The 23,526-nt window shown below is 41.2% G+C and overlaps 1 protein-coding gene across 1 annotated transcript in view; it reads left to right on the forward strand.

Moving 5' to 3' along the window:
* The window catches only part of MYH9 (myosin heavy chain 9), a 74,431-nt gene that overhangs the window by 38,329 nt on the left and 12,576 nt on the right, over positions 1-23,526 (forward strand). The window contains exons 6-25 of the mRNA XM_069856649.1: positions 2,079-2,171; positions 2,837-2,900; positions 3,435-3,533; positions 4,402-4,545; positions 6,666-6,761; positions 7,933-8,051; positions 9,346-9,498; positions 11,342-11,515; positions 12,291-12,464; positions 13,029-13,143; positions 15,487-15,680; positions 16,022-16,143; positions 16,492-16,561; positions 17,882-18,042; positions 18,961-19,069; positions 19,980-20,111; positions 20,762-20,968; positions 21,473-21,610; positions 22,115-22,238; positions 23,058-23,229. Coding sequence (XP_069712750.1) covers positions 2,079-2,171; positions 2,837-2,900; positions 3,435-3,533; positions 4,402-4,545; positions 6,666-6,761; positions 7,933-8,051; positions 9,346-9,498; positions 11,342-11,515; positions 12,291-12,464; positions 13,029-13,143; positions 15,487-15,680; positions 16,022-16,143; positions 16,492-16,561; positions 17,882-18,042; positions 18,961-19,069; positions 19,980-20,111; positions 20,762-20,968; positions 21,473-21,610; positions 22,115-22,238; positions 23,058-23,229 — 2,660 coding nt within the window. The remainder of the gene's footprint in view (positions 1-2,078; positions 2,172-2,836; positions 2,901-3,434; positions 3,534-4,401; positions 4,546-6,665; positions 6,762-7,932; positions 8,052-9,345; positions 9,499-11,341; positions 11,516-12,290; positions 12,465-13,028; positions 13,144-15,486; positions 15,681-16,021; positions 16,144-16,491; positions 16,562-17,881; positions 18,043-18,960; positions 19,070-19,979; positions 20,112-20,761; positions 20,969-21,472; positions 21,611-22,114; positions 22,239-23,057; positions 23,230-23,526) is intronic.

Below are 23,526 nucleotides of genomic sequence, written 5' to 3' on the forward strand. Positions count from 1 at the left end.
ATTTAAGGTAAAAAAATGCAACAACCCCCACCCAAAAACTTCTTTAAAATTTTGAAGATGATGGGATTGTCTTTTTAAACAAAGACAGCGTACAGTGAGGAATGGATGCTTTGCAGTGATTGCAGCCACTTAATGTTATTTGCCGTTGCCATGGCATGCTGAGAACTCAATCTTAGCACTATGTCGTGGTGCTAAGGCAAGTCATGAGAACTAGCTGACTTGACCTCAGCATTTTCCTTCCCCCTCAGCTTTTTATTGCTGCAAACCTGACCTGGCTTTTTCTATGTGTACTGCTACCTCGGTGGTTCAAATCACCTCTAAACTATAGTTTACCAACACCTATTTGACGCTAATGACACTTTCTTTACTGAAATACTAAATAACAGCAGGGTGTCTAGTATGGTTTTCTATAAACTTTTGATCTTTATCTAGCTAAGCGTGACCTTGGTTTTATTTTTAGCTAAATCATTAAAATAGATTTTGTGTCAAAGCCTGACTTCCATTTAGAGGAAAAAAAATGGGCTTTTTTATCTCTCCCTCCTTGTTCCATAGTTGGGTTGAAATGCTCTGTTGCTGGTGTCTCTCACTTGTATAGTAGCAGATTGCAGTCACAGACAAAGGCCTAGAACTTGACTACAGGATGGGTGGGAGAAATGGGTTGAGGGAAGAGTGTTCTGGCTTCAGTGCATGTGTTAGAATAGGAGGGGAAATGTGACTGATGCACAGTTTCAATAACTGAACTGTAGTTTTATGATTTTCTCCTTACAAAGCCACATGCTGCCTATGTTGTGAGAGAGCAGATGTCCCTGCTCAGGTCCCCTTCGCAGGCCTAACTCCCTTATTAGATATACTTGACAGTGAATAAAAGTATTTGCAGCAGCTGCCCCTTCTATTTAAGTGCGGTTCTACAGGGGCTGAGGGTCTTCTTTGGGCTTACAAGCATGAGGAGAAGTGATTGTGGAATTAAGAAAGACAGGCTTGTAGTTCATTGTACAGTTTCTCATGTATCTTTTTTTTTATTGCATGTGTATTTAGGGAGATTGTGTAAGGAGTAGCTTGTGTTATAAGGCACTTTGAGAATGAACAGGAACAATTTTCCTTTAGAAGTACCCTTAAATAATTAGCCCATAGATTCCAGTTCTCACGAGTCAAACTTCATTTCCATCCGTTATGCACAGGAAGTCTTGAGTACTTACTGATAACTGCTAAAAAGGGAAACATTAATCTAAATTGTCATTTTCTGTTTCTAGAAGCTTTGTAGGTAATCTCAAAATATCTAGAACTTCATAGTTCTGGCACAGAGGACATGTAATTTTTAAAAACAGCCAAAGATGTATCTAGAGCTTGCAGGGAAAGGTGTATATGCTCCAGTGGTCTAGTACTTGGCAGGAATAAAGGTTCTGAATTTTCCTTCTCTACAGCTCCAGCATTTTGTGTTCCTTGAGGGGAGCAGTGTGTGAATACAGCATAAGAATGCAAGCAATTGTGCAGTTTGTGGGATACCACTAATTCTATTTTTTTGTGTGCCTCCTTACAAAAGAGGGGTTTGCTTGTTTGTATTTGGAGAGATCTAGACTCTTAGTGCAAGCTTTTTGTTTTGTTTCGTTTTTTTTTTTAAAAACATTAGTTCTTTTCAGACTTGTTAACCTACTGTAGCAGAGTTTAGAGCTGTCTTGCAGTTGCAAGACAGGATTTTCCTCACTCTTCCAGCCTAAATGGCAAAACACTTCTGGGATGAGGGCCTGATCTTGGATGGTATGGTGTTCTACTTTGATCCTGGGAAGTCTTTCAGCTGTTGTGGCCAAGTGGCTTTGAAGGGCTTCTTGTTAACAGAAAGACAGCACTGGGATGCCCTTGCATTGAGGAAGGGAATAAGGCATATTTGTGTGAATATTTCTGTTTTACCCAGATAACTAATGAGTCTGCTTTGAACGTTTAGCGGATCATCTCCTAAGGTTTAATATGGCTTCTCTACAACAGATGCCAAGCTAATGTGAATTGAAACTTCAGTGCTGGTTTGACCCGAGGTTAACGCACTAGTCCACTACCTACTTTATTAATTTTTGATTCCTCTTTAGGGAGAGCTGGAGAGACAGTTGCTCCAGGCTAATCCCATCCTGGAGGCCTTTGGAAATGCCAAGACAGTAAAGAATGACAACTCCTCAAGATTTGTAAGTATTACTGTCTGGCGTGGGTGCTGGTATTCTACACTTTCCACAGGGAAGACTTGATCTCCGTTTGGGTGAATTGCTGTCAGATAACTGTACATGAGTAGCTTCCTTCAAATTAATCTGGAAAGTGAATTTCATTCAGTAAATTATCCAGAACAGGCCTAGTAGGTCTTTGGGATGAAGGAACCTGTCCCTGTGTCAAGATCATCTATGCCAGTTTATTACAGTCAGTTTTATCTTGGAGAGCAAATACGGGTCCTTATTTTGATTGCCCTGGAAAGCAGTGGACAGCATCTGAGAGGCAGATGGATGAGGTACAGCTGGAACTAAATGGAAGTGTTTGAATCTGAGGGATGTGGAACTGTCTAGACCATAGAGCACATGAAACTGAAGAGACGCTGGCTTTGAGAAAAGCTGAAACATAATGAATTTGAATTGTAAGCTGTATGAGCGTCAGAAATATCTGAAAGTGTATATCTTGTTGGTTAAGTCACTGTTGTGATCAGCAGACATTACCTATTGGCTGACCTTATGTTTTGCCTGAAAACTGCCTGACCTGTTCTGACTTTCCTTTCTGGATTAAAAAGAGAAGGTTTACCTTTGCTGTTTACTGCTGTTACCAGTTAGAATGAATACTAAAATTAAAGCTGTTATCTTCCTCTTAGGGCAAATTCATCAGAATCAACTTTGATGTCAACGGCTACATTGTTGGAGCCAATATTGAGACCTGTATCCTTTCTGTAGCCACTTCAAGGATCTAGAGGTGGCAATAATGGTACCTACGAGTCTCTTCACAACAGACTTTCTGTTTGTTGTGTTGAGAAAGTGGTAGGAAACACTTAAATTTATGCTAGCAAAATTACTGTTGCAATCTCCAGTTTCTTCTTTTGGTATTTTTTGACCTTTGTGATCATGGTAGAAATCTGTTCTGAATGAATTGTAATCTTAGGCGGCTGAAATGGAAGCATAAACTGCAATAGGATTAATAGCTTTGGAATTTCATTCAAACTTCTGTGCGAGGCAAGTACAGATGGATGGCCACTATTTTCCTGTTTTTTTCAATTGTGTGTCTCTTATCATAGCCATTGTTCAGAGGCTGGCAGAACTGATACCAGAAGTTCAGTTAGTTGACTGATAATGATTGCTAAATTAATACTCCTGTTAACTGGCATGACGAGAACATCAGGTAGTATGAGTTATTTGCTCCTGCCATAGAATAGGAAGTGATTTGTATGTCCCGCCATGTGCCTTGACTCTCTGAAGATCTACTGGAGAAGTCACGTGCAATTCGTCAAGCAAAAGAGGAGAGAACCTTCCACATCTTTTACTACCTGCTGTCTGGCGCAGGCGAGCATTTGAAGAGTAAGTATAGTTTTGTTGTAATTAGGAGTTCCCTCATCACAACTTGAGGGTGCAAAACACTTGTAGGCTAGGACCTGTTGCTTCATAGTTCCTTGGCTCTGCTTTTTAAATATGGTCACCCTTCCTCTGCTTCTTCCATACACTCATACATCCCTCTACCCTCCCCCTGCACTTCTCAGTTCCTGAAAACTTGCTTCTCTGGTTCCTTCCTGCACTTGTCTCCTTGCCAGCAATGACTCTACGCCCTTCCTTATCTAAATCACTGTCCCATGTTTAGTCTAGTCTCGTATGTTGTAAACTGTTCTAGTGCAGGGATGGTCCTGCTGTGATGTACTTGGCATTTAGCTGAATGGAGCAAAGCTGCTAGCACCTAAGCAGCTCTAGAACTGTAAGATCCTAGCACACCTTCCTTTAATACCTCAGCTTAGTAATCAGGGTCCATGTTGTGAATAAACGGTGAACTGATCTGGAGGAAGGAGGGAAGGAGAGAACTTCTTCATAATCGCTGCTGTTTCAAGAGTTATGTTTAAACTTTCACCTGACTTGAAACAAATGAGGTGTCTGAAATTAAAGGCAAATTTACTTTCAAGTTAATCCCTGCTTCTTATAGACTTAGGGCATAATGATGATTGGCACTGCTTTGGTGGAGTAGTAGTAGAGGAAGGAATAGAAAGAAATAAGGCAGAAATCCTCCAGTTTTATCAAAAATACATTAAATGTTCAGCCTGCAGTAAAACCAAGTGTAATACCAAGTGCATCCAGCACCTGCTAGCATATGCAAGTCAGAAGTTATCTGTGGTAGGTTGTTGTCTATTAAAAGAGAAAGAAGATAAAACCATAGTAACTCGTTTCTCAATTCTTTCCTAAGCTGATCTGCTGCTGGAGCCTTACAACAAGTATCGCTTCCTTTCCAATGGACATGTTACAATCCCAGGTCAGCAAGACAAAGATATGTTTCAGGAGACCATGGAGGCAATGAAGATCATGGGCATCCCAGATGAGGAGCAGATGGGTATGAATCCTCTGAAGGGCTTGAAAATGGGAGGAAATGAAAGAGGGAACAGATCATATCATATCCTTCTGGAGCTCTTTTGTTCTGGGGTTCTTGTTTGTTTGGGTTTTTTTTTTTTGTTGTTCCGGTCTTGTCTGGAGTACTCTGCCCACTTCCCCACCCCCAAGTGAACTGTATGCAAGTAATAAACTTTGTGGCTTTGGAGTGACCCACCTCAGGATCTACCTGCAGTTTCAGTTGGTATTAGAAATCAAGCAGCTAATGAAAATGTGCTTCTGCTTAGTTCACAGTCTGAGGGCTGTATATCCAGCTTATGAATAATGCATCCAAGGTACAAGAATCCCCTCATTCTCTTGTGCAATGCACAGCTTGTGTGCTCCCCCTGTCCCCTAAGCAGTGGGTTTAAAGTATCTAATTCAGCTACTGCTGGATTAGTACTTTGAGAATGGCCTGGCCGTAGTGCCTTTCTTTCCAGCTTAACACTGAACTGCTGATCAGAAATAAATATTGTCTGATTCTGGAAGCACAGTACCACAACAGCGAAGCTAGAATTACATGCAGACAGCACAAAGTGCAACGATACGTATTCACCAGAGCTCTGTGCTGTCTCATTCAAGATCTGCCTGGTTTGTAATCCATGTTCTGAAATATCTGTTTCTGAAAGTATAAGGTCTTCCAGCTGGGACTGATTTTTTGCTCTATACTTAAGTAAGCAGTGATGATTTGAGGTCAACACCTCCTCTGCTGGAGGCTGCAGCTCTTGTGGCTGTAGGGAATACATGCCTGTGCCTTAACTATTGCTCTTCACAGTCTAGCCTGCTACAAATCCATGCTATCATTATCCACAGTTTAATACACTTCTTGATATTCTGAATCATCTGAGACTAAAACTGTTGTATGGAGGTGAAGAGAAATTTGCCTAAACTGAACTGAAGAATTGGCAGCCTAATTTGTTGTCAGGATGTCCTGCTATGCTCAGTTTTTTGAGTGGAGTTTTAAAGTATGCTCTAGGGCATATCTTTGCTGTCACATAGATGAGTTATTGGTTCCAGCCACCACAGCAAAGATTGCTTTAGTGTTTTACGTTGCTGTTCAAAATGTAAAGTGTAATAATGTTCCTTTAGACTTAGAAGAATAATACAAACAGGAGCTAGCTGGACAGTAGGCTCACTTAGTTTTGATGTAAAGTCTAAACAGTATGTTCATTTGTAAGAGAACATAGAAATAAGCTGTCTGTCCAAGTGCCAGGGCTCCAGATTCAGCTGACAAAACACTGGATTGCATAACATGCCACTATAAACATACATGTTTCTTTTCTATTAGTCCTGATGTAGTATATATGGAGCCTTTGTTTGCTCTGCTATCAAAAGGATATTGTCTTAAAACAAATGTTCCAGAAACAGGTAGAAATTAGGGGATGAAAAGATCTTTGGTACAATATCCCCATTGCAAGCGACTGGCAGTTTACTTTGCTGGGGGCAACTGGAAGCCATTATGCAGTGAGCTTTGATTGATACATGGTGAAAACTGAATTGATGCTTTGGCACTGAAAAATGTCTTTCCTGTCCTAGCATCTGATGCTGCTTTTGTGACATACACAATTCAAAGGGTGTGAATCTATCATTAGCAATGAGTGGGGTGCTTTAGCCTGTAATTAGTAATAGTTGTGGTACAGGCACTTGTACTCACATCTTGCTGCCAAGGAGCTGAAGGGGTTAAGGGAAGAAAATCTTCCTTCTCTTAATTAGTTTGTACTCTTAATAACTGTTGCTTTCCTATGTTTAACAGTAGTCATGGAGGAAAATAGTGAAATTTGGCCCTGTAACAGAGAATAGATGTTTTGTTGAGTAACATAGATGATACAGGATGGATCTGTCTCCCACTTTTCTATAGTGATGTTGAGAATAGGTGAATTTCCAGGCTGTGTGGTGTGGCATAGGAGGGAGAGGGAAAAGCCTGTGTGGGGGTCATGGAGGAATTACCTGTGGCGTTTATTTCCCAAATTTCCTGAACGATCTTTGGGTTGTTGAGAAGGGCCTCATAACCATGTCAGAAAAGGTAACTAGGTCATATCAGGGCTTTTGGTGATGTCTGACACTAATCTGTTATTATTTTAAAAGGTCTGCTGAAGGTCATCTCAGGTGTTCTTCAACTTGGCAACATAGTCTTCAAGAAAGAGCGTAATACAGACCAAGCCTCTATGCCAGACAATACAGGTAACCAATCTTGTTTTCCCTCCCCCGAGAAAAATGCAGAAAAAGCCTACAGGAACCTCTTGCAGGTAGAAGAATATATCATAGTATGTACGGAATGCTGGAGTGCTGTTTTTCAATGAGGTGACTTGTTTGTCAAAGGAGCTGACATGCTCCTTCATACGAATAGACACAGTTTTGCCGGGTGTGTATTTGCAGCCCCCCATGGGCCGGAACGTGGCATTGTTCCTGGGACAGGGCTGGGCAGGAAGTACCCGGGATAACCAGATAAAAAGGATTACTCTACTGGACTATGTACCATGTGTGTGTTAACCAAGCTAGGAATGATTGCTTCTGCAAACCTGTATTATCAGACTTTAGGGAATGTTATTTGCTGACGTTATAAGTAAACTTATAACTGTAAGAGAAAGGTGGATAGTGTTATAGTGGGTATAAAATATGCATACATATTTTAATTGCACTGCCCATTGTTGCATAGGATCACCAAATTGCTTGGGTTGGAAGGGACCTTAAACATCATCCAGTCCCAAGCCCCCTGCTGTAGGCAGGGACACCTCCCACTGGATCAGGCTGCTCAAGGCCCCATGTTGCATGTGTAAATAGTACCATATTTCACATGATAGAAGGCTATCTGTTGGAAGACTTAGCTCTTCTGAGACCTTCATTATAGATGCACTGCAGAAATTTACTGCAGAAAAAGGCTGCTAGTTTATCTTCTAAGTGTTTATACTTTTGGCTATTATTATAGAAAACATACTCTAAATGGTGTTTTGGGGAGGAGATTACATCATTTGGGTTTTGGATCTTGATTCTGCAATACAGAACAATTAGCTCAATTAAGACATCTGTTACTTGATATATCTTTAAATTGACTACAGGCTGTGAAATTTGTAAAGCTTCCATGTTATGACTTAGTTTTATGCTTCAAATTTACTCTCTTGCCTTCTGGAGAAGCTTAATAACTTGTAGTATGGATTGCAAGAGTTTTGAGGATTTGGTTGGTTTTTTTTTGCTTTTGAAGATACCTTTCTTTGACTCATGAACTTGTTATTTATTTATAAGCTTTTTCATTGCTCTAATGGGAAGGCAGTTGCAGGAAAGTTTTTCTTTTGCTTCCTGTAAGAAAAAGAAAAGAGCAGTAATACCTTTGTTTGTTTCCTCTTGCCATCTTTAGCTGCTCAGAAAGTGTCTCACCTTTTGGGTATTAATGTGACGGATTTCACCCGAGGTATCCTGACTCCTCGCATCAAAGTTGGGCGAGATTATGTCCAGAAAGCTCAGACCAAAGAACAGGTAAGCATTCTCTCAAAATGAACAGGTACTTTAGTCCTAATTCTTGCCACCACAAAGCTAACAAATGTATTAGAGGTTTCTGTACCTTTTAATACCCATCTTTGACTGCTATGTATGGCAACCACAAAAGAGAGAGAGAATGCAGTTCCCCTGATTTTGGTGACTGGCTGTCCCAAGGGAGGAGGTTCATTCGATGCTGTATGCAAGGGTGACATTTTCAAGTTGCTATATTGCAGAAAGCACCATTTTTGAGTAGGTCAGCTACTAGGATGGAAGAATTTTCTGCTTACCCTTGAAACTTATAGTAAGTGTTGTGTAACACTTGCATCAGGTTGTGCTCTAAATGAAAGCTTACCTAGAAGTTAGTGGCCTCCTGAATGGAGCCAAACCCCTGTGCTTACTCACTGCATGGCTTCTTTATGAACATAAACCTATTCTCAGTGTAAAGAAACGCGGCCCCATGACACGGAAGGGATTAGGAAGAGAATGAAGTCTAGAAATAGTCACAGGCTGCCTTTCTGGTTTGATATTTAATTTCTTACTATATGTATTTTTTGTGTCGATCACAGGTATGGTTGTGCCATGGGAAGGAAGGATTTGGCACAAATCACAGAATCATAGAATAGTTTGGGTTGGAAGGAACCTTAAAGATCATATAGTTCCAACCCCACTGCCATGGGCAGGGACACCTCCCACTAGATCAGACCGCCCAAGGCCCCATCCAACCTGGCCTTGAACACCTCCAGGGGTGGGGCAGCCACAGCTTCCCTGAGCAACCTGTGCCAGTGCCTCACCACTCTCACAGTGAAGAATTTCTTCCTTATGTCTAGTCTGAATCTGCCCTTCTCCAGTTTATACCCCTTGTCCCTCTTCCTGTCACTATAAGCCTTTGTGAACAGTCCCTCCCCAGCTTTCTTGTAGGCCCTAAATTACGAAAGAATTTAAATGCTTTGCTTTGGGCCTATGAAACGAGCTATATTACTGTAGTCTTTGAAGGTGACTGGGTATAACTTTTCTTTCTTGAATACCCGACACTGATTTCTCCAGCAGGCAGGATCCTGAAGTTTGGCTTTGGCACAGTAATTTAGTAAGACAAATTCTTTGCTTTTGTTTATGGAGTATCACTGTGCCATCTGCTTCGTGGGGAATAACCTCTGAAATGAGCCTTGTTCAGTTTGGTGGTGGAGAGAAAATCTCAGACTACAGTTGGCCCATTAGATGCTGAAACAGTGTAATCTGTGCCTTTATTTGGATTATAATGTAGCTCCTGATCTTTTGTCTTTTTACTATTTAGGCTGACTTTGCCATTGAAGCACTGGCTAAAGCCACTTATGAACGTATGTTCCGGTGGCTGGTTATGCGTATCAACAAGGCATTGGATAAGACCAAGCGACAGGGTGCATCCTTTATTGGAATCCTTGACATTGCTGGCTTTGAGATTTTTGAGGTAAGGAAATGTCAGGTCCTTGCACTCAGCACAGTTTACCATGGAGCAAAGACCGCTGAGGGAGGTTATTCTTTTTGAGTTTTAAAGCAGTATCATTTTGGAAGTCATGTGTACTTCATTTTTGTTATTTGAGATCTCCGCTCATGGGAACTGTTTCATAAGTTATTAACTGACTTAAGTGGTTCATTCTTTAGTATCTTATGTATTCTGCAAATGTTTTATCTCATTGCTGTATATTCTGGTGCTTACATTCTTTTTACAATGTGCATTAGAATTATTTTCATTTAATGGTTCCAGATGTTCTTGATCTTTATAGCTCACAGCTTAAGAGTTTGTTAAGTTACGATAAAGTCTTTTAAAATGTCATGTGGAGTTATGTATCACGACTGGACTTAAAATTTATGTGCCATTAGTCTGTCCTAAAACATTGACAGGATGACCCACTAAAACCTATTAGCGTAATTAAAAACTGTTAGAAATGTTTTTTAATTCCTGCTGATGAGTTTTCGAAAAGAGGAAGGACAGGGTATACCAAATCAGATCCAACTTAAATTCTGACCTATGCATGCTCCTTTCTGTAAGAAGCCTGAAAATTGGGAGTCAGTGTGGTTTCACATACAGATAAATGAGCTTGATAGCAGCTCCTTGATGTAGAAAAGAAGTGAACTTGCTCACTTTCCCCACTGCTGCTCCTCGCTGCAACTGCTTGTAGTGTTCACCTCTCTAGCCCTCTGGAAAATACTTTCTTAGGGTATTTTATAGTTGAATCAGTCTGCAAAGGGGAATCTGAGCATAAAAACTGATGCAAGATAAATGTAGGAGTGGAAGACCAGAAGAAAGGCGGAGGGAGAGATGGAAAAGAGAGGAAATGGGAGCTCCCTCTATGGGTGGCAGTGAACTGTTAAGGCCAAACCATTGTGTCTATGAAACAACGATTTTAGAACGTGGCTTTGTGTTATACATGATCTGAAGCAACCACGGTCTGCTATCAGAAAAGAACTATCCTGCCTTTATTCCAGCCAGGCAGCTTCTGTCCAACGATCCAGCATTATGTTGGATCTAGTTTATGAGCAGCTGCAAAGTGAATTGGACCAATTTTATTCATGAAATGGAAAACTTAAGACACAGAAAAGTTTTCTTTTTTTTTTCTTTTTTACTCTTTTGTTCCTTCCCCCTCTCTAATCAGTCTGCCTTTTGTTTCATCATTTCTGGATATCGGGGAAAGGAAAGGATTGGAAATATGTGGTTGGGAGTTACTGAAACATGCAAGAAGTAGAACACGACCATTCTCATTAGCAGCTGCATTATGCTTAGTGTAACATGAAAATGCACCATGGGTTATTACCCTTGTCCTTATAGTTTGAAGAAGTTTGGAGATGTTTAAGAAATTTCTCTCCCTTTTCTTGCTCTGATTTTATAGATGAGGATTAAGAAGGGACTTTCCAGTCCACATGCTTTTAGGAATTTGTGTTCAGGCTTCTGTTGCTTCCTCTTCCTGTGAAGAGGACATGCCAGCTCTGTCTCTGTGAGAAAGCCAGCCTTTTATATTCCTGGGTTAAGTAGCTGCAGTAATTCTTCTGCTGTTTACAACTAAACATTCTTTTGCAAAGTCTGAGGAACAGTGTGCATGAACTTCCCTAGGGATTGCAGTGGTGACACAGTGGCACGTGACCGGAAAGGCAGTTCATAAGCAAATGGGAGTATTAACAAAGGGTTGTCCACCCAATGCGGAACACTGGCTTGAATTCCTGAACTATAGAACTGATCTTTTGTGCTAAGAGAATAATAGGTGTGTGTCTTCAAAAGCACTGTTCAAACATCTTTCTACTTTTTTTTTCATTAGCTGAACTCCTTTGAGCAGTTGTGTATTAACTACACAAATGAAAAGTTGCAGCAGCTCTTTAACCACACCATGTTCATTCTGGAGCAAGAGGAATACCAGAGGGAGGGCATAGAGTGGAATTTCATTGACTTTGGCCTGGATCTGCAGCCCTGTATTGACCTCATAGAGAAACCGGTAAGCTTGTTCTTCTGCTGTTGAGCAGCAAGAAATGACTGCATCAATTATGTTATGGAGCACATATCCTCTACCTTTAGACTGGAAACTAGCTTTCTAGTTCTTGTAATCCTCTGCTGAAACTGTGGTGTGCTTAGCAGAAGCAAACAGTTTCCTCTTTGTCTAGAAGTATGTCACCAATACATCTGTTAGTATCAGTTCTGCAGGAAATACTGCATGAAAATAGAGCTAATCAGCCTTTTTTTCCTGCCATAAAATTGTCTTCATTTATGTAGATCTGCATGGTGCCAGATGTATATGTGTCTCACTGTAAATAGTGTGAACTTCCTCACTTAGGTCTAAGTGTGATGAGAAGCTGTGACTCTGTTGCTTTCATTCTGCTCTAATGACACTTGGAAATATGTAAATTTAATAGTAGATGTCCCAGTAGTAAGAACTAAGTTGTGAAATGTTCTGCTGTGCTCTTCTGCATTTACACACCTGGATATTTGGAGAAGAGTGTGATAGTATTCCCTCTGTTAAAAAGAGCATTAATCAACGTAGACAAATGTCGTTGAAGAGACCTTCTCATAAAAATATTCAGAATTCAGATGAGGAATTTGAAGTATTATTAACAACTTCTATTCGTATGGAAGTAGTTGAACTGATACCATGCAACAGGTGAATGTGGTGGGGATCAGACTTAGGTATCCTTTATTTTTTCTAGCCACCTAAAGATGTCAATTATTGGTGTAGTCATGTATTTAATGATGTTTTGATATTTCCCTTTTTTAAGGCTGGCCCTCCTGGTATACTGGCCCTGCTGGATGAAGAGTGCTGGTTCCCTAAAGCAACAGACAAGAGCTTTGTGGAAAAAGTTGTACAAGAACAAGGCACCCACCCCAAATTTCAGAAACCAAAACAGCTGAAAGACAAAGCTGACTTCTGTATCATACATTATGCTGGCAAGGTAAAGAATTAGTAGCTAAAATGTAAATATTGGAATGTCTGCTGTATTTTCCAATGCATAACCGCTGCTTCTCTGAAATGGTTACTTAACCAAAATTGCTGCCTATGGGAAAGCAGTGGAAGATTTTCACTAATTTGTTCCATTGCTGTGGACCTTACAGGGCCTAAGGGGATTTGCCTGTATGTATAGTTGAAGACATGTCAAGCCGATACCAATTTAAATTTGTTTTCTGTTATTTGGTGAGATTGGAGGTACTTTTCAGAAACCTTGCATAAAGACTTCATCACCAAAATAGATGATACAGTTGGTTTTTAGTCTCACACTTAGTTGGTGCAAACCAGCATGGGAAATCTGTTCCCTTTATTGGCAGAACATTGCATTTGGCTGTTTGTTAGGGTTTAAAATTTGTAGGTATACTTGCTTAGCTGACAAATCCAAGAATCATTAGGTAATCTGTTGTTAATTGTGCAAATTTCGCTGCTGCTGTTATGGACTTTGCTGGATCTTGTTGCGCCTTTTGCTGAGAAAATCCCCCTGAGTTCTTGATGTGTTTATCTTCTCCAGGTGGATTATAAAGCAGATGAATGGCTGATGAAGAATATGGATCCACTGAATGATAACATTGCTACTCTTCTCCACCAGTCATCTGATAAGTTTGTGTCTGAGCTGTGGAAAGATGGTATGTACTTAAACTTAATTTCACTTGTTTCCTCTTGTTTTACGTGGAAGAGTTTGTTTGATTATCGGAAATCTGTGATGAGCTGTATTTCTGTTTTCCCTGAAGACTGAGCCACAGAGATGGGCATTATCTGGAACATGCTTTGCTTAGATGATGGTATTGCATTAAAGGTTCGCTATAACTCAAGAGAAAGTTTCATTTGCATCAACTTATGTTAAGCTTACTGCATTTATAGCAATTATTTCTCAAAACCAAGAGTGCCAGGATAAAATGTGAACGCACCGTTATGTCCCAGCAGTTTGCATAGATGCGATACTCAAACACAAGATCTGAGGCTGAATCTGTGTTTTCAGTCCTGCAACTAGTGTGTTCTTTCTGCAGTGTTTTTCAGTATTTTACTCTTATCTCCTCTGGATTTATCTGCTTTTGAGTCTTACTGCTGCTGTCACTTTCTGTGATGGGTTTTCTTTGACGTCTCTGTTGCAGAGATGCAGAACGTTCAGAGAGCCTATTTCTATCAACACTTTCCTATTCTTCATCTAGAACCAGGTGACTGAGAAACTCGGCTGTTGTGTCATGTGTGTAATGCATCCTAGAGCCATGCAAGAAATGCTTCTGTTAACTTCTCTTTGTCCCTTTGTCATACCTGCTTGTCTTTCTTGTTCATTTCCTCTGCTTTGTGCTAGTAGTTCCTCACAGACTTTAAAACAAAAGCAAAATTCTCACCTTGCAAATGGATGCAAGAAAAATATGGGCACATTCAGGTGCTAAAGGTTGCTCTTGCATAGGAAAAGCAAATCCCTGTCAACTGTTTGAATGTAGAGCTGGCAAGGCTATATTTCATTGCAAGATTTGGAAGGAAGATTTCTGAGACTGCCTTTAAATTGAAATCCAGTTTAATATTGATTCAGGTATTGGGATTTGACTTCAGCTGTTGATCATTTAAAAGAAAGGTAGTTTGGCAAAGGTTTGTACTGCATGAAAATGGCCATCGGCAGCTTGTGCCTAACAAGGCCTTTGCTGTGTGAGCTGCGCTTCGGACTTGAAATGTCAACTGAACCACAGCCGATCAGTTCTCATTGCTTGTTCTTAGCTGGATCTTTTGTTGCAAGTGACTGTCCTTTTTGCTATCTTGATGTAGATTGCAGGGCTCAAGATTTTTAAGAGGATTGTTTGAGCTGCAATCTGGGACACTCTTCTGTGGATTTCCCTGTGATGTCATCTAGTAACATAACCTTCTTTTCTTTCTGATAAGACAACCTTGACCCTATTCGAACAGCTGTTCTAGAAGTGAGCAATTCTAAACTAATATTAGCTGTAAAGCAGAGTATCTTTTCTTGTTTCTTCTTTTGTAGGGGTTTCTCATACCATTTTTTTTAATTACAAGCTTGTTGAGCACAAGTTAATATATTTTCTGAAGTGAAGACTGGGAGCCTGAATGTAGGCATCAGCCACCTGCTGAAGTGAAGTAGTAGATTGAAGCCCGTACTGAAAATGTACTGGGAATGTGGAACTTCATAGTAATACAGTTGGTTTTGGTTGGGTAGGTGAATTTTTATCTGCATGTAGAAGAGCAATGAGGAAAACCAACGCTTTAGTTTCTTCTTGCCCCTGCTACTCTCAGATCTAGCTAGCTTCTATTGGGAAAAAAAAAAAAAAAGGATCTGTGGAGTCCACCCATGAAGATGATAGCTTCATCAGTGTTTGGATATCACTGTGGTGTAATTGAGAAAACTCTTGGGGCAGGGACTTCTGACTTTCTCATAGTGGTATTGTTCGTATCTCGTACACCAAAGATAAACAGTGGTATCTTGAGGTTTGGTTTCTGTCATGCCTTTTACCATGTTTGCTCAGTTTACAAGTAGATATGACTTTTCCAGTCACCAGTCATGGCAGTTCTGCCTCTAATGCAAGAGTGAAGCTGGACTTTTTCTCTAACTGTGGCCTTTTCTGAGTCAGAGTTAACCGATAGTTGGCTCTGCTGGGCTAGCAGCTAGAACCCTTGGTTTGCTGGTTTTTATTGCAACCTAAGCAAGCAGAAGCATTTGAAACTCACTTCTAGATTGCTTTTCCAGAGTTGCCATCCAGAGCATCAGTAGAATACATTTGGGAGTAAGTTTGACTCCATCACTCAAACTTCCTGTAGTGAGCTGTTGCTTTTCTTTCCTTCCTGCTCCTATCCCTGCACAACTTCTGTACAGGAGTCGACATCTGTGTAGAGATGAAGCAAAAAGGATCCTGCAGCTCCTCATTTATCCTGTTCTACCCAGGTGTTCTTTGTACATTCCAGTGCTATTTTCACTTGTGGCAGAATTTTAACACTCTGTCATTTGTTCTCTCTAGTTGACCGTATTGTTGGGCTCGATCAGGTAGCTGGTATGTCAGATACAGCGTTGCCAGGGGCCTTTAAGACCCGGAAGGGTATGTTCCGAACAGTGGGACAGCTCTATAAAGAACAGCTGGCTAAACTCATGGCTACCTTGAGGAACACCAACCCCAACTTCGTCCGTTGCATTATCCCCAACCATGAGAAAAAGGTAAAGACAAGTTTTAACAGTGTGGCCCTTGCAGCCTTACATGGGCTTCCTGGGGCGTGTGGCTGGGTTGCTATCTTTTGTCCGGTTTTGCGAGAGATCTTAAAGAGGTCATGTTTTTTCAGAGTGTCTTTTCAAGGTCATCTTAAATATCTGTATACTTACCAAAATTTTGGAGACTGGTCTTTGCAGTTCTTCATAAGGTAGCATAAAATCTCTCAATTGCTTCTAACTGAAAAATAGCAAACTGGCTGCTTTACAAAAAAAGAGAGGGAGGCAAGGGTATTGAGCCCCTTTTGCAAAAGTTTTGTGGTATTTATATTATATGCTTTTTCCCTCACTAGGCTGGAAAACTAGATCCCCACTTGGTCCTTGACCAGCTTCGCTGTAATGGAGTGCTGGAGGGAATCCGTATTTGTCGTCAAGGTTTCCCCAACAGAATTGTATTCCAGGAATTCAGACAAAGGTAAGGCCTAGAAAAGAATCTGAAGCCATCTTCTTGCTGGCAAAGTTAAGACATAAGCATAAAAGTTGAAGTATTTTATTGCAGATGGATTGCCACTGTTTTCAAAGGCAGCTCATCTGTCTCTTGGTATTCCCTGGCACAAAGCCTCACAAAAGCGACTTTGACTTCTCTAGTAATTATGTAGTTAAGGTGGGGCATAGAGGATGTCATCTGAAACTGCTGTGACATAGTCTGTTGTCTAGAGACACTGCCAAACTCCTGATGGCATAGGAACTCATTACTGATTGCGTTTGTTGTTGTTTTTCAAATGTACTTGTGTTTACTAGTCTAATGCTTTCTTCTTTTCAGATATGAGATCTTAACTCCAAATGCAATTCCCAAAGGATTTATGGATGGAAAGCAGGCTTGTGTGCTGATGGTAAGACATCCCAGAAACTCTACTTGAACAGAATAAACTTCATGAGTGTGGTTTGGAAATCAGAGTTGTGCATGTTAAATGTATCTTCTACTTGCAGACCAAAATTCCAAAGTCAAATATTTTGTCTGAGGGAAGGAAAATTCAAAAAGCTTTCTCTTGGATTCGCAGATGGAGGCTTTTGACTAGCGTGAGGTTCAATAATCCTAGGCAAAGAGGGTCTTTCTGATTCCACAGATGCATGTGCTTTGAGAGTCCAGCAGTATTCATGAAATCAAAATGCTTAGAAGCGTTGATGTTATCTTTAGCACATGCTTAAAGTATGAGCTTCAATGAACTTTTTGTAATGGCCTGCTGATGACAAATGCTTTCAGTGAAGGCTCCGATTAATTTCTGCAGAATTGCCTGCTTCAAAGGGAAAGCTTAGGCTCTGTAGCTTGGGTACTAGGGGAGATTGAATTGAGTTTCTCTGTAAGGAATTCCCTTTATTCAGTCTTAAAGGGGTATAGCTTATTCCCCTTAACAAGTATAAGTGTTGACAGCAAATCCCTCAAAGGGTGGGAAAGTTGGGTGGATGCCTTTTTCTGACAAAGATTAGGATTGGGAAGAAATAAATAGGAAGGATTAACAGATATGTTTCTTGTAGGAAAGGAAGCAGGCTCTTGGGACTATACATATGTTCCTTACAGCTTCCTTGTGGTTCTGGGAACTGACGTGGTGCTGTGTTAATGCTTTCCATCGTATTTTGTGTCTCCGGTTACCTCCATTTCATAAAGTCATAGAATAGTTGGGGTTGGAAAGAGGACCTTAAAGATCATCTAATTCCAAGCCCCCTGCCACCAGATCAGGCTGCCTAAGGCCCCATCCAGCCTGGCCTTGAACATCTCCTTGAACATCCAGTTGTGGGGCATCCACAACTTCCCTGGGCAGCCCATTCCAGTGCCATAAATCTGCCTCTCTCCAGTTTATACCTGTACCCCCTTGTCCTGTCACTACAAGCCTTTGTGAACAGTTTTCTTGTAGGCCCAGCTTTCTTGTAGGCCCCTTTCAGGTACTGGAAGGTTGTTATAAGATCTCCTTGGAGCCTTCTCTTCTCCAGGACAAACAAGCCCAACTCGTGGGCTTGTTTCATGCTGTGTTTGGCTGAGTTCCAGCTTCTCTAGTTGGGAGAGGACTTCATTGGGAGCTAACAACTTTGGTTAGCCTGAGAGTGGCTCTTTCTAGGGAAGGGGTGTCTTACAGCTATGAGACACAAGCATGTTTTGTGATGTTTCACGTGAAGCAATGTTTGCAGGACATAAATTTTTCTCTCTCTCATTTTAGATCAAAGCATTGGAGCTGGATTCCAACCTTTACCGAATTGGACAGAGTAAAGTGTTTTTCAGAGCTGGAGTTCTTGCTCATCTTGAAGAAGAGAGAGACCTGAAGATTACAGATGTCATTATTGGCTTCCAAGCATGCTGCAGAGGCTACCTGGCCAGAAAGTAAGGACCATCTTTTGTGAAGTACATTATAACTGTGTATTTCTCCCATTCTGTTACAAGTGAGGGGGCTGGAGAGCAGGCCGTATGAGGAGTGGCTGAGAGAGCTGAGGTTGTTTAGCCTGGAGAAGAGGAGGCTGAGGGGAGACCTCATTGCTCTCTACAACTACCTGAAAGGAGGTTGTGGAGAGGAGGGTGCTGGCCTCTTCTCCCAAGTGACAGGGGACAAGACAAGAGGGAATGGCCTCAAGCTCCACCAGGGGAGGTTTAGGCTGGACATTAGGAAAATTTTTTTCAGGGAAAGGGTCATTGGGCACTGGAACAGGCTGCCCAGGGAGGTGTTTGATTCACCTTCCCTGGAGGTGTTTAAGGGACGAGTGGATGAGGTGCTGAGGGGCTTGGTTTAGTGATTGATAGGAATGGTTGGGCTCAGTGATCTGGTGCGTCTCTTCCAACCTGTTTATTCTATGATTCTATGAAGTTTCTCTTTGCAAAACGCCAATTAGAAGTTATTTTTTTGTCAGAAAGGCCATGATTTATTTGTTGTGTGTAACAGTTCATGGTTGTTTTAGGGTTTTCCGATCTCTATAATGCTGGACTTCTGGCACCTGCAAGAAACTCCATGAGCTGTTATCCCACATAGTACCAGAGCAGTAAAGTCTGTTCCTCTCGATAGGAATACTGTACAACAGGCAAAGATTTTGACAGAAATGCTGCAAAAAAATGTGAAAATGTAAAGGTTTTACTACAGTACTGAGCAGAAAAGTCTTGAAAAGTTAGAGGAGGTCCACTGGAAATTTTTCAGATTTTTTAGGAGGGAAACTTCTAAATTAAAAATGTAGAGGTATCTAAGAAAGCACTTGGTGAAAGGAACTCTGTGCCACTGTGGGTTCCTTTGTCTGACTTCCGCTTACTTTGCAGAGCCTTTGCCAAGCGCCAGCAGCAATTGACAGCCATGAAAGTGCTTCAGAGGAACTGTGCTGCCTATTTGAAACTGCGGAACTGGCAATGGTGGAGGTTGTTCACCAAGGTAATATTTTTCCCTTCATAATTTTGACAGTTTGGTTGCAATTTCTCAGGTTGAACCAAAGCACAAAACCCACTTCCTGTACATTTGAGCTGCCTTGCAACTGCGCCTTGATTTGTTTAGGTAGAGAACATCATAGCGTATTTTATAAATATACAGGATGCCTGCATAAACGAAGTACAAGGCTATATCCAAGTAATGTTATAGAAAGGCAGAAGTCATCTTTTAATGCTTTATGCCTAAGAAGAGTTGGAAGATTGCTTGCTTTGGTGAGCTGGCACTTCAAAGAGTTGCTTGCTGTATGGCTAGTCAGTTTAGCTAGACAAGAATTGTTAATACAGGGATAGCTTGCCATCTCTTTCTCCGGGGTTGTAAGAGCAAAGAAAAAGCACTGAGGTCTGATGTTGCTGTTAGACCTGTAGATATTTTACCTTTATAAAGACAATGAACATGCGAAGAAATGATCTTTTTTCAAATGTATGGGATTTCTTGCTTTTTAGCCAGAAGACTTCGCAGCTAAGTGATAATTAAGAGCAGAGTTTAAACCCTTCTGAGGGGTTTTGATGGAGGAGCACAGAGATGGGTATTGTTGACACTGACCTACCTGTGACTTTCTTCACTCTATGTCAACTTTTTTATTCTTTTGCAATTACTACTTAGACCTTGAGGGTCTGGAATTTACTCAGCCCTTTCGTGATGCAGCCCATCCTGGAGGAAAAGTTGGGCAGGTAGAAAGTGTGTTGTTGACAGAGTAGTTGATATCTATGATCCTACCAGTACCCACAACAAAACAATTGGTCAGTTCTTTGAATATGACGCTTACCTAAAATATTGTTTTATTCTATGCTTATCAAGTACCTGAGCATTTCTCTTGTTTGTCATATGTGTCTCATTCCCTTGGCTTCCCTTTCAGGTGAAGCCCCTTCTGCAAGTAAGCAGACAGGAAGAGGAGATGATGGCCAAGGAAGAAGAACTAATGAAGGTCAAGGAGAAGCAGTTAGCTGCAGAAAATAGATTGAGTGAATTGGAGACCTTCCAGGCCCAGGTGAGTTTGCAAATCTCATGTGTAAAAGTCGTTCTCTCTTTACCTTATCAGCTGCTTGAGAGCTCCTCCTTTACTTGTTTTGGTCTGGTGGACAAGCTGCAGGTTCCCACTTGTTGAAATATGTGACTTGGCTGCCGCCTTTTGCAATTTCCTTTGCCCTTCTTCCCGGCTAAGTTCTTCTGGCAGGTCATTTTGTACAGTAACTACCTATGCCTTTCTATAGCTGTTATGTGAAGAAAATTCTCTTTTGGCTGAGTATTGTAGCAAGCTAGTTGAATTCAACCTCGTCAATATAATCATTTTTGTTTGGAACACAGAAGGTGACAGCAGCATTTTTTTTCTGTAGGGCTGATAATTACTTGTGTTACTTTGGCAGGGGGAAACTAGACAATCTCCTTATTTCAAATGGATATACCTTGAGAAATTTGTCAAGGCTACTATAATATGTGGTTGCAGTGCATGGTTTCTGAAGGAGAGCAAACACTTCAAAACTATGTTTTGATATTCAGCTTTTGATTAGCAGCAGGAGGCTGCCGCAGTGATTAAGACTAACTGTGAAGCACAGGAGTACATAACTTCACTTGACACAGATTGCTGAGTGCTTTGATAGATTGGAGCTTGTCTTATTTCTGGCTGTGTGTCCAATGTAGCTAATGGCAGAGAAGATGCAGCTGCAGGAACAGTTGCAAGCAGAAACTGAACTCTGTGCTGAAGCTGAGGAGATAAGAGCCCGCCTGACGGCCAAGAAACAAGAATTGGAGGAGATATGTCATGACCTGGAAGCAAGGGTGGAGGAAGAGGAAGAACGCTGTCAACATCTGCAGGCTGAGAAGAAGAAAATGCAGCAGAACATCCAGGTAATGCCTTTGGAAGGCCATCTCTTGTCAGTAAAGAGGATAGTAAGGATTGGAGTGTTCTTTTCTCTCAGGTTGAATGGAAATAGGGGAAGATTTTCCTTTCTTTTTGTTTTGGTTCTCTGTCTGTGGAAATAGCAATAGAACACAGCGATTCTGATGCTGAGCCTGAGGCATTCAGTCAGTTATCTGGAATGAGCTGTTCTATTCTTAAAAATGAAGATGTTCGCCACTTGTCAAATAATTAGACCAGTCTTTGCTTAAGCCAAGTGATGTAGGAGTGGTAGCATTCTTCGCAAAACAGCATTGTTTATTCATCTAGAAACTTTTTAGAATGCAGAACATTGTATTAAGTCACAACAGAGGCGTGTTACATCTGGAAAGTACTAATAATACCTTGAAGGAAGGGTAAATAAACCTTCCAAGTTCTGTTATTGCTACTGTGCTGTTATATTGATTAGTGAGCAGCACTGATGAGTGCTTTGCTTTTCTGTGGATGTCGTGAAGGAACTAGAGGAGCAGCTTGAAGAAGAGGAAAGTGCGAGGCAGAAGTTGCAGCTGGAAAAAGTGACCACAGAAGCCAAGTTGAAGAAACTGGAGGAAGATGTGCTAGTTCTGGAAGATCAGAATGTCAAGTTGGCTAAGGTAAGACTCCCAACAGCTTGTTGCATGGGCTGAAGATGCACAGATGTTTCTCCTGGAGCCACCCACCAAAGGCTGACCTTTCCCATATTGTGAGAAAACCTATGAATAAGTTCAGTCTTGTCTTTGGCAACCCTGACCTGAATTGTTTTGAAATTACCTGCCTTCCACTATTCTTTACAAGTCAGTATTCTATGCTATTTAAATAGCCTTGGCTAGATAATGATTCATGAGCAAGTGTTTTCTGATGCATTGTTATGCCAAGCAGTATGAAGTTATTTCATAAACAGACTTCCCTTTCAGTTTTGAAAGGGCTATCAAATATGAATTTTTAAGTAACCGCTTATTTGAACACCACCTGTAATCATGAAAGGATTTATTTTGTCCCAAGTTCCCTTGTAGCAGAAGTAGGAACTCATGACATTGACATCTTTAAGCACAGCCAACTCTGGAAAAATATCCTGTAATTCCAGCAACTGCTTTCACGCTGCATTCTCAATTCTACAGGAAAAGAAACTGTTGGAAGACAGAATATCTGAATTTACAACAAACCTGACAGAAGAAGAGGAGAAATCTAAGAGTTTAGCCAAACTCAAGAATAAGCATGAGGCCATGATCACAGATCTTGAAGGTGGTTTTGGTTTTTGGTGTTTGGGTTGTTTTTTTTTTTTAAAGAAGATCCTGCAAAGAACTCACCTGTTTAGTTTTAGGTGGTTTCTTGTTAAAATTTGTTGAACTTCAGATTAATTTCTAGAGTTTTGGCCCTCTCCAGTTTCTGAGGGGTTAAAAATCAGTCTATAGTGTGTATGCTATTGATTGGTTTGATAGAGCTGTTCAGTGGCTGGCTGAAGGTTATGTGCCTTGTCAGCTGAGCCCTTGATCTAAATAAAAGTCCTCTCCAAAGCAGCAGGCCAATGGAGAAGAGAGGCTGGTTCTCTTTCTTCTCCGGCTGTGGAAGTGTCTCCACTTTTCTACTTCCAGCAGCAGCAAACTGTCAGGGTTAGTGCTGTTTCTAATATCCTGTTTGCACAAGTTCTTCGGAGTTCAGGCTAGAGGCAGTTCATCTGGACACTGCCTATGTTAACACAACAGGAGCCAGCTTATTTAGTTTCCATAAAGGGAGAGCAGACATTGTGTTCAGCATCACTTAATGAGTGCTTATGCGTGGGTGTTGGGGGAGACTTGCATTGTTTTTTCAGAGTGAAAGGGTGGAAGGAGGTTTGGCCGTAAGATGAAGGAAAGGGAAATTGTCCAGGTATGTTTTGAGTACAAACTGTGGGGGTAGCTGCCATGAATAGATCCTGACAGAATAATGCATTCCAGCTATAGATTGGGCAACTGTATTATTAGGAGAGAAGCTATTGCTTAAATAGCTCAATTTTCTCCGCTTGTACAACGTTCTTTGAGTATGTGTCACCTGTGTAACTTAATATGTCTCTGTCTCCATCAGAACGTCTGCGACGTGAAGAAAAGCAGAGGCAAGAATTGGAAAAGACTCGTCGAAAGCTTGAAGGAGACTCCACTGATCTGCATGACCAGATTGCTGAGCTGCAGGCTCAGATTGCAGAACTCAAAATGCAGCTGGCCAAGAAGGAAGAGGAGCTGCAGGCAGCCCTAGCTAGGTGAGAACCTGACCCGCAGTGTTCAGGGACTGTCAGGTTGGGAAGTATTTCTTGTCTTGTGTCACTTTGGAATAGGGACTAAGTGGAATCTGCGGCAGTTGTAGATCAGCCTGTGGACTGTTAAGATCCATGTCCTCAGTATCAGAGTTCTTCGACTGCTGCTCGCTGCCACACTCTCTGTACAGAGCTAGACTACAAATGCAAGTGTGCACTGCGCATATTTCACTGTAGCACTAAGTTTTCTGACCGGGTTAAAAAGTAGTCGCAACACACTGTCTCTATGGTAGCTGCTATATT

This window comes from Phaenicophaeus curvirostris, chromosome 1 (assembly GCF_032191515.1).
Source record: "Phaenicophaeus curvirostris isolate KB17595 chromosome 1, BPBGC_Pcur_1.0, whole genome shotgun sequence".
Lineage (NCBI taxonomy): Eukaryota > Metazoa > Chordata > Aves > Cuculiformes > Cuculidae > Phaenicophaeus > Phaenicophaeus curvirostris.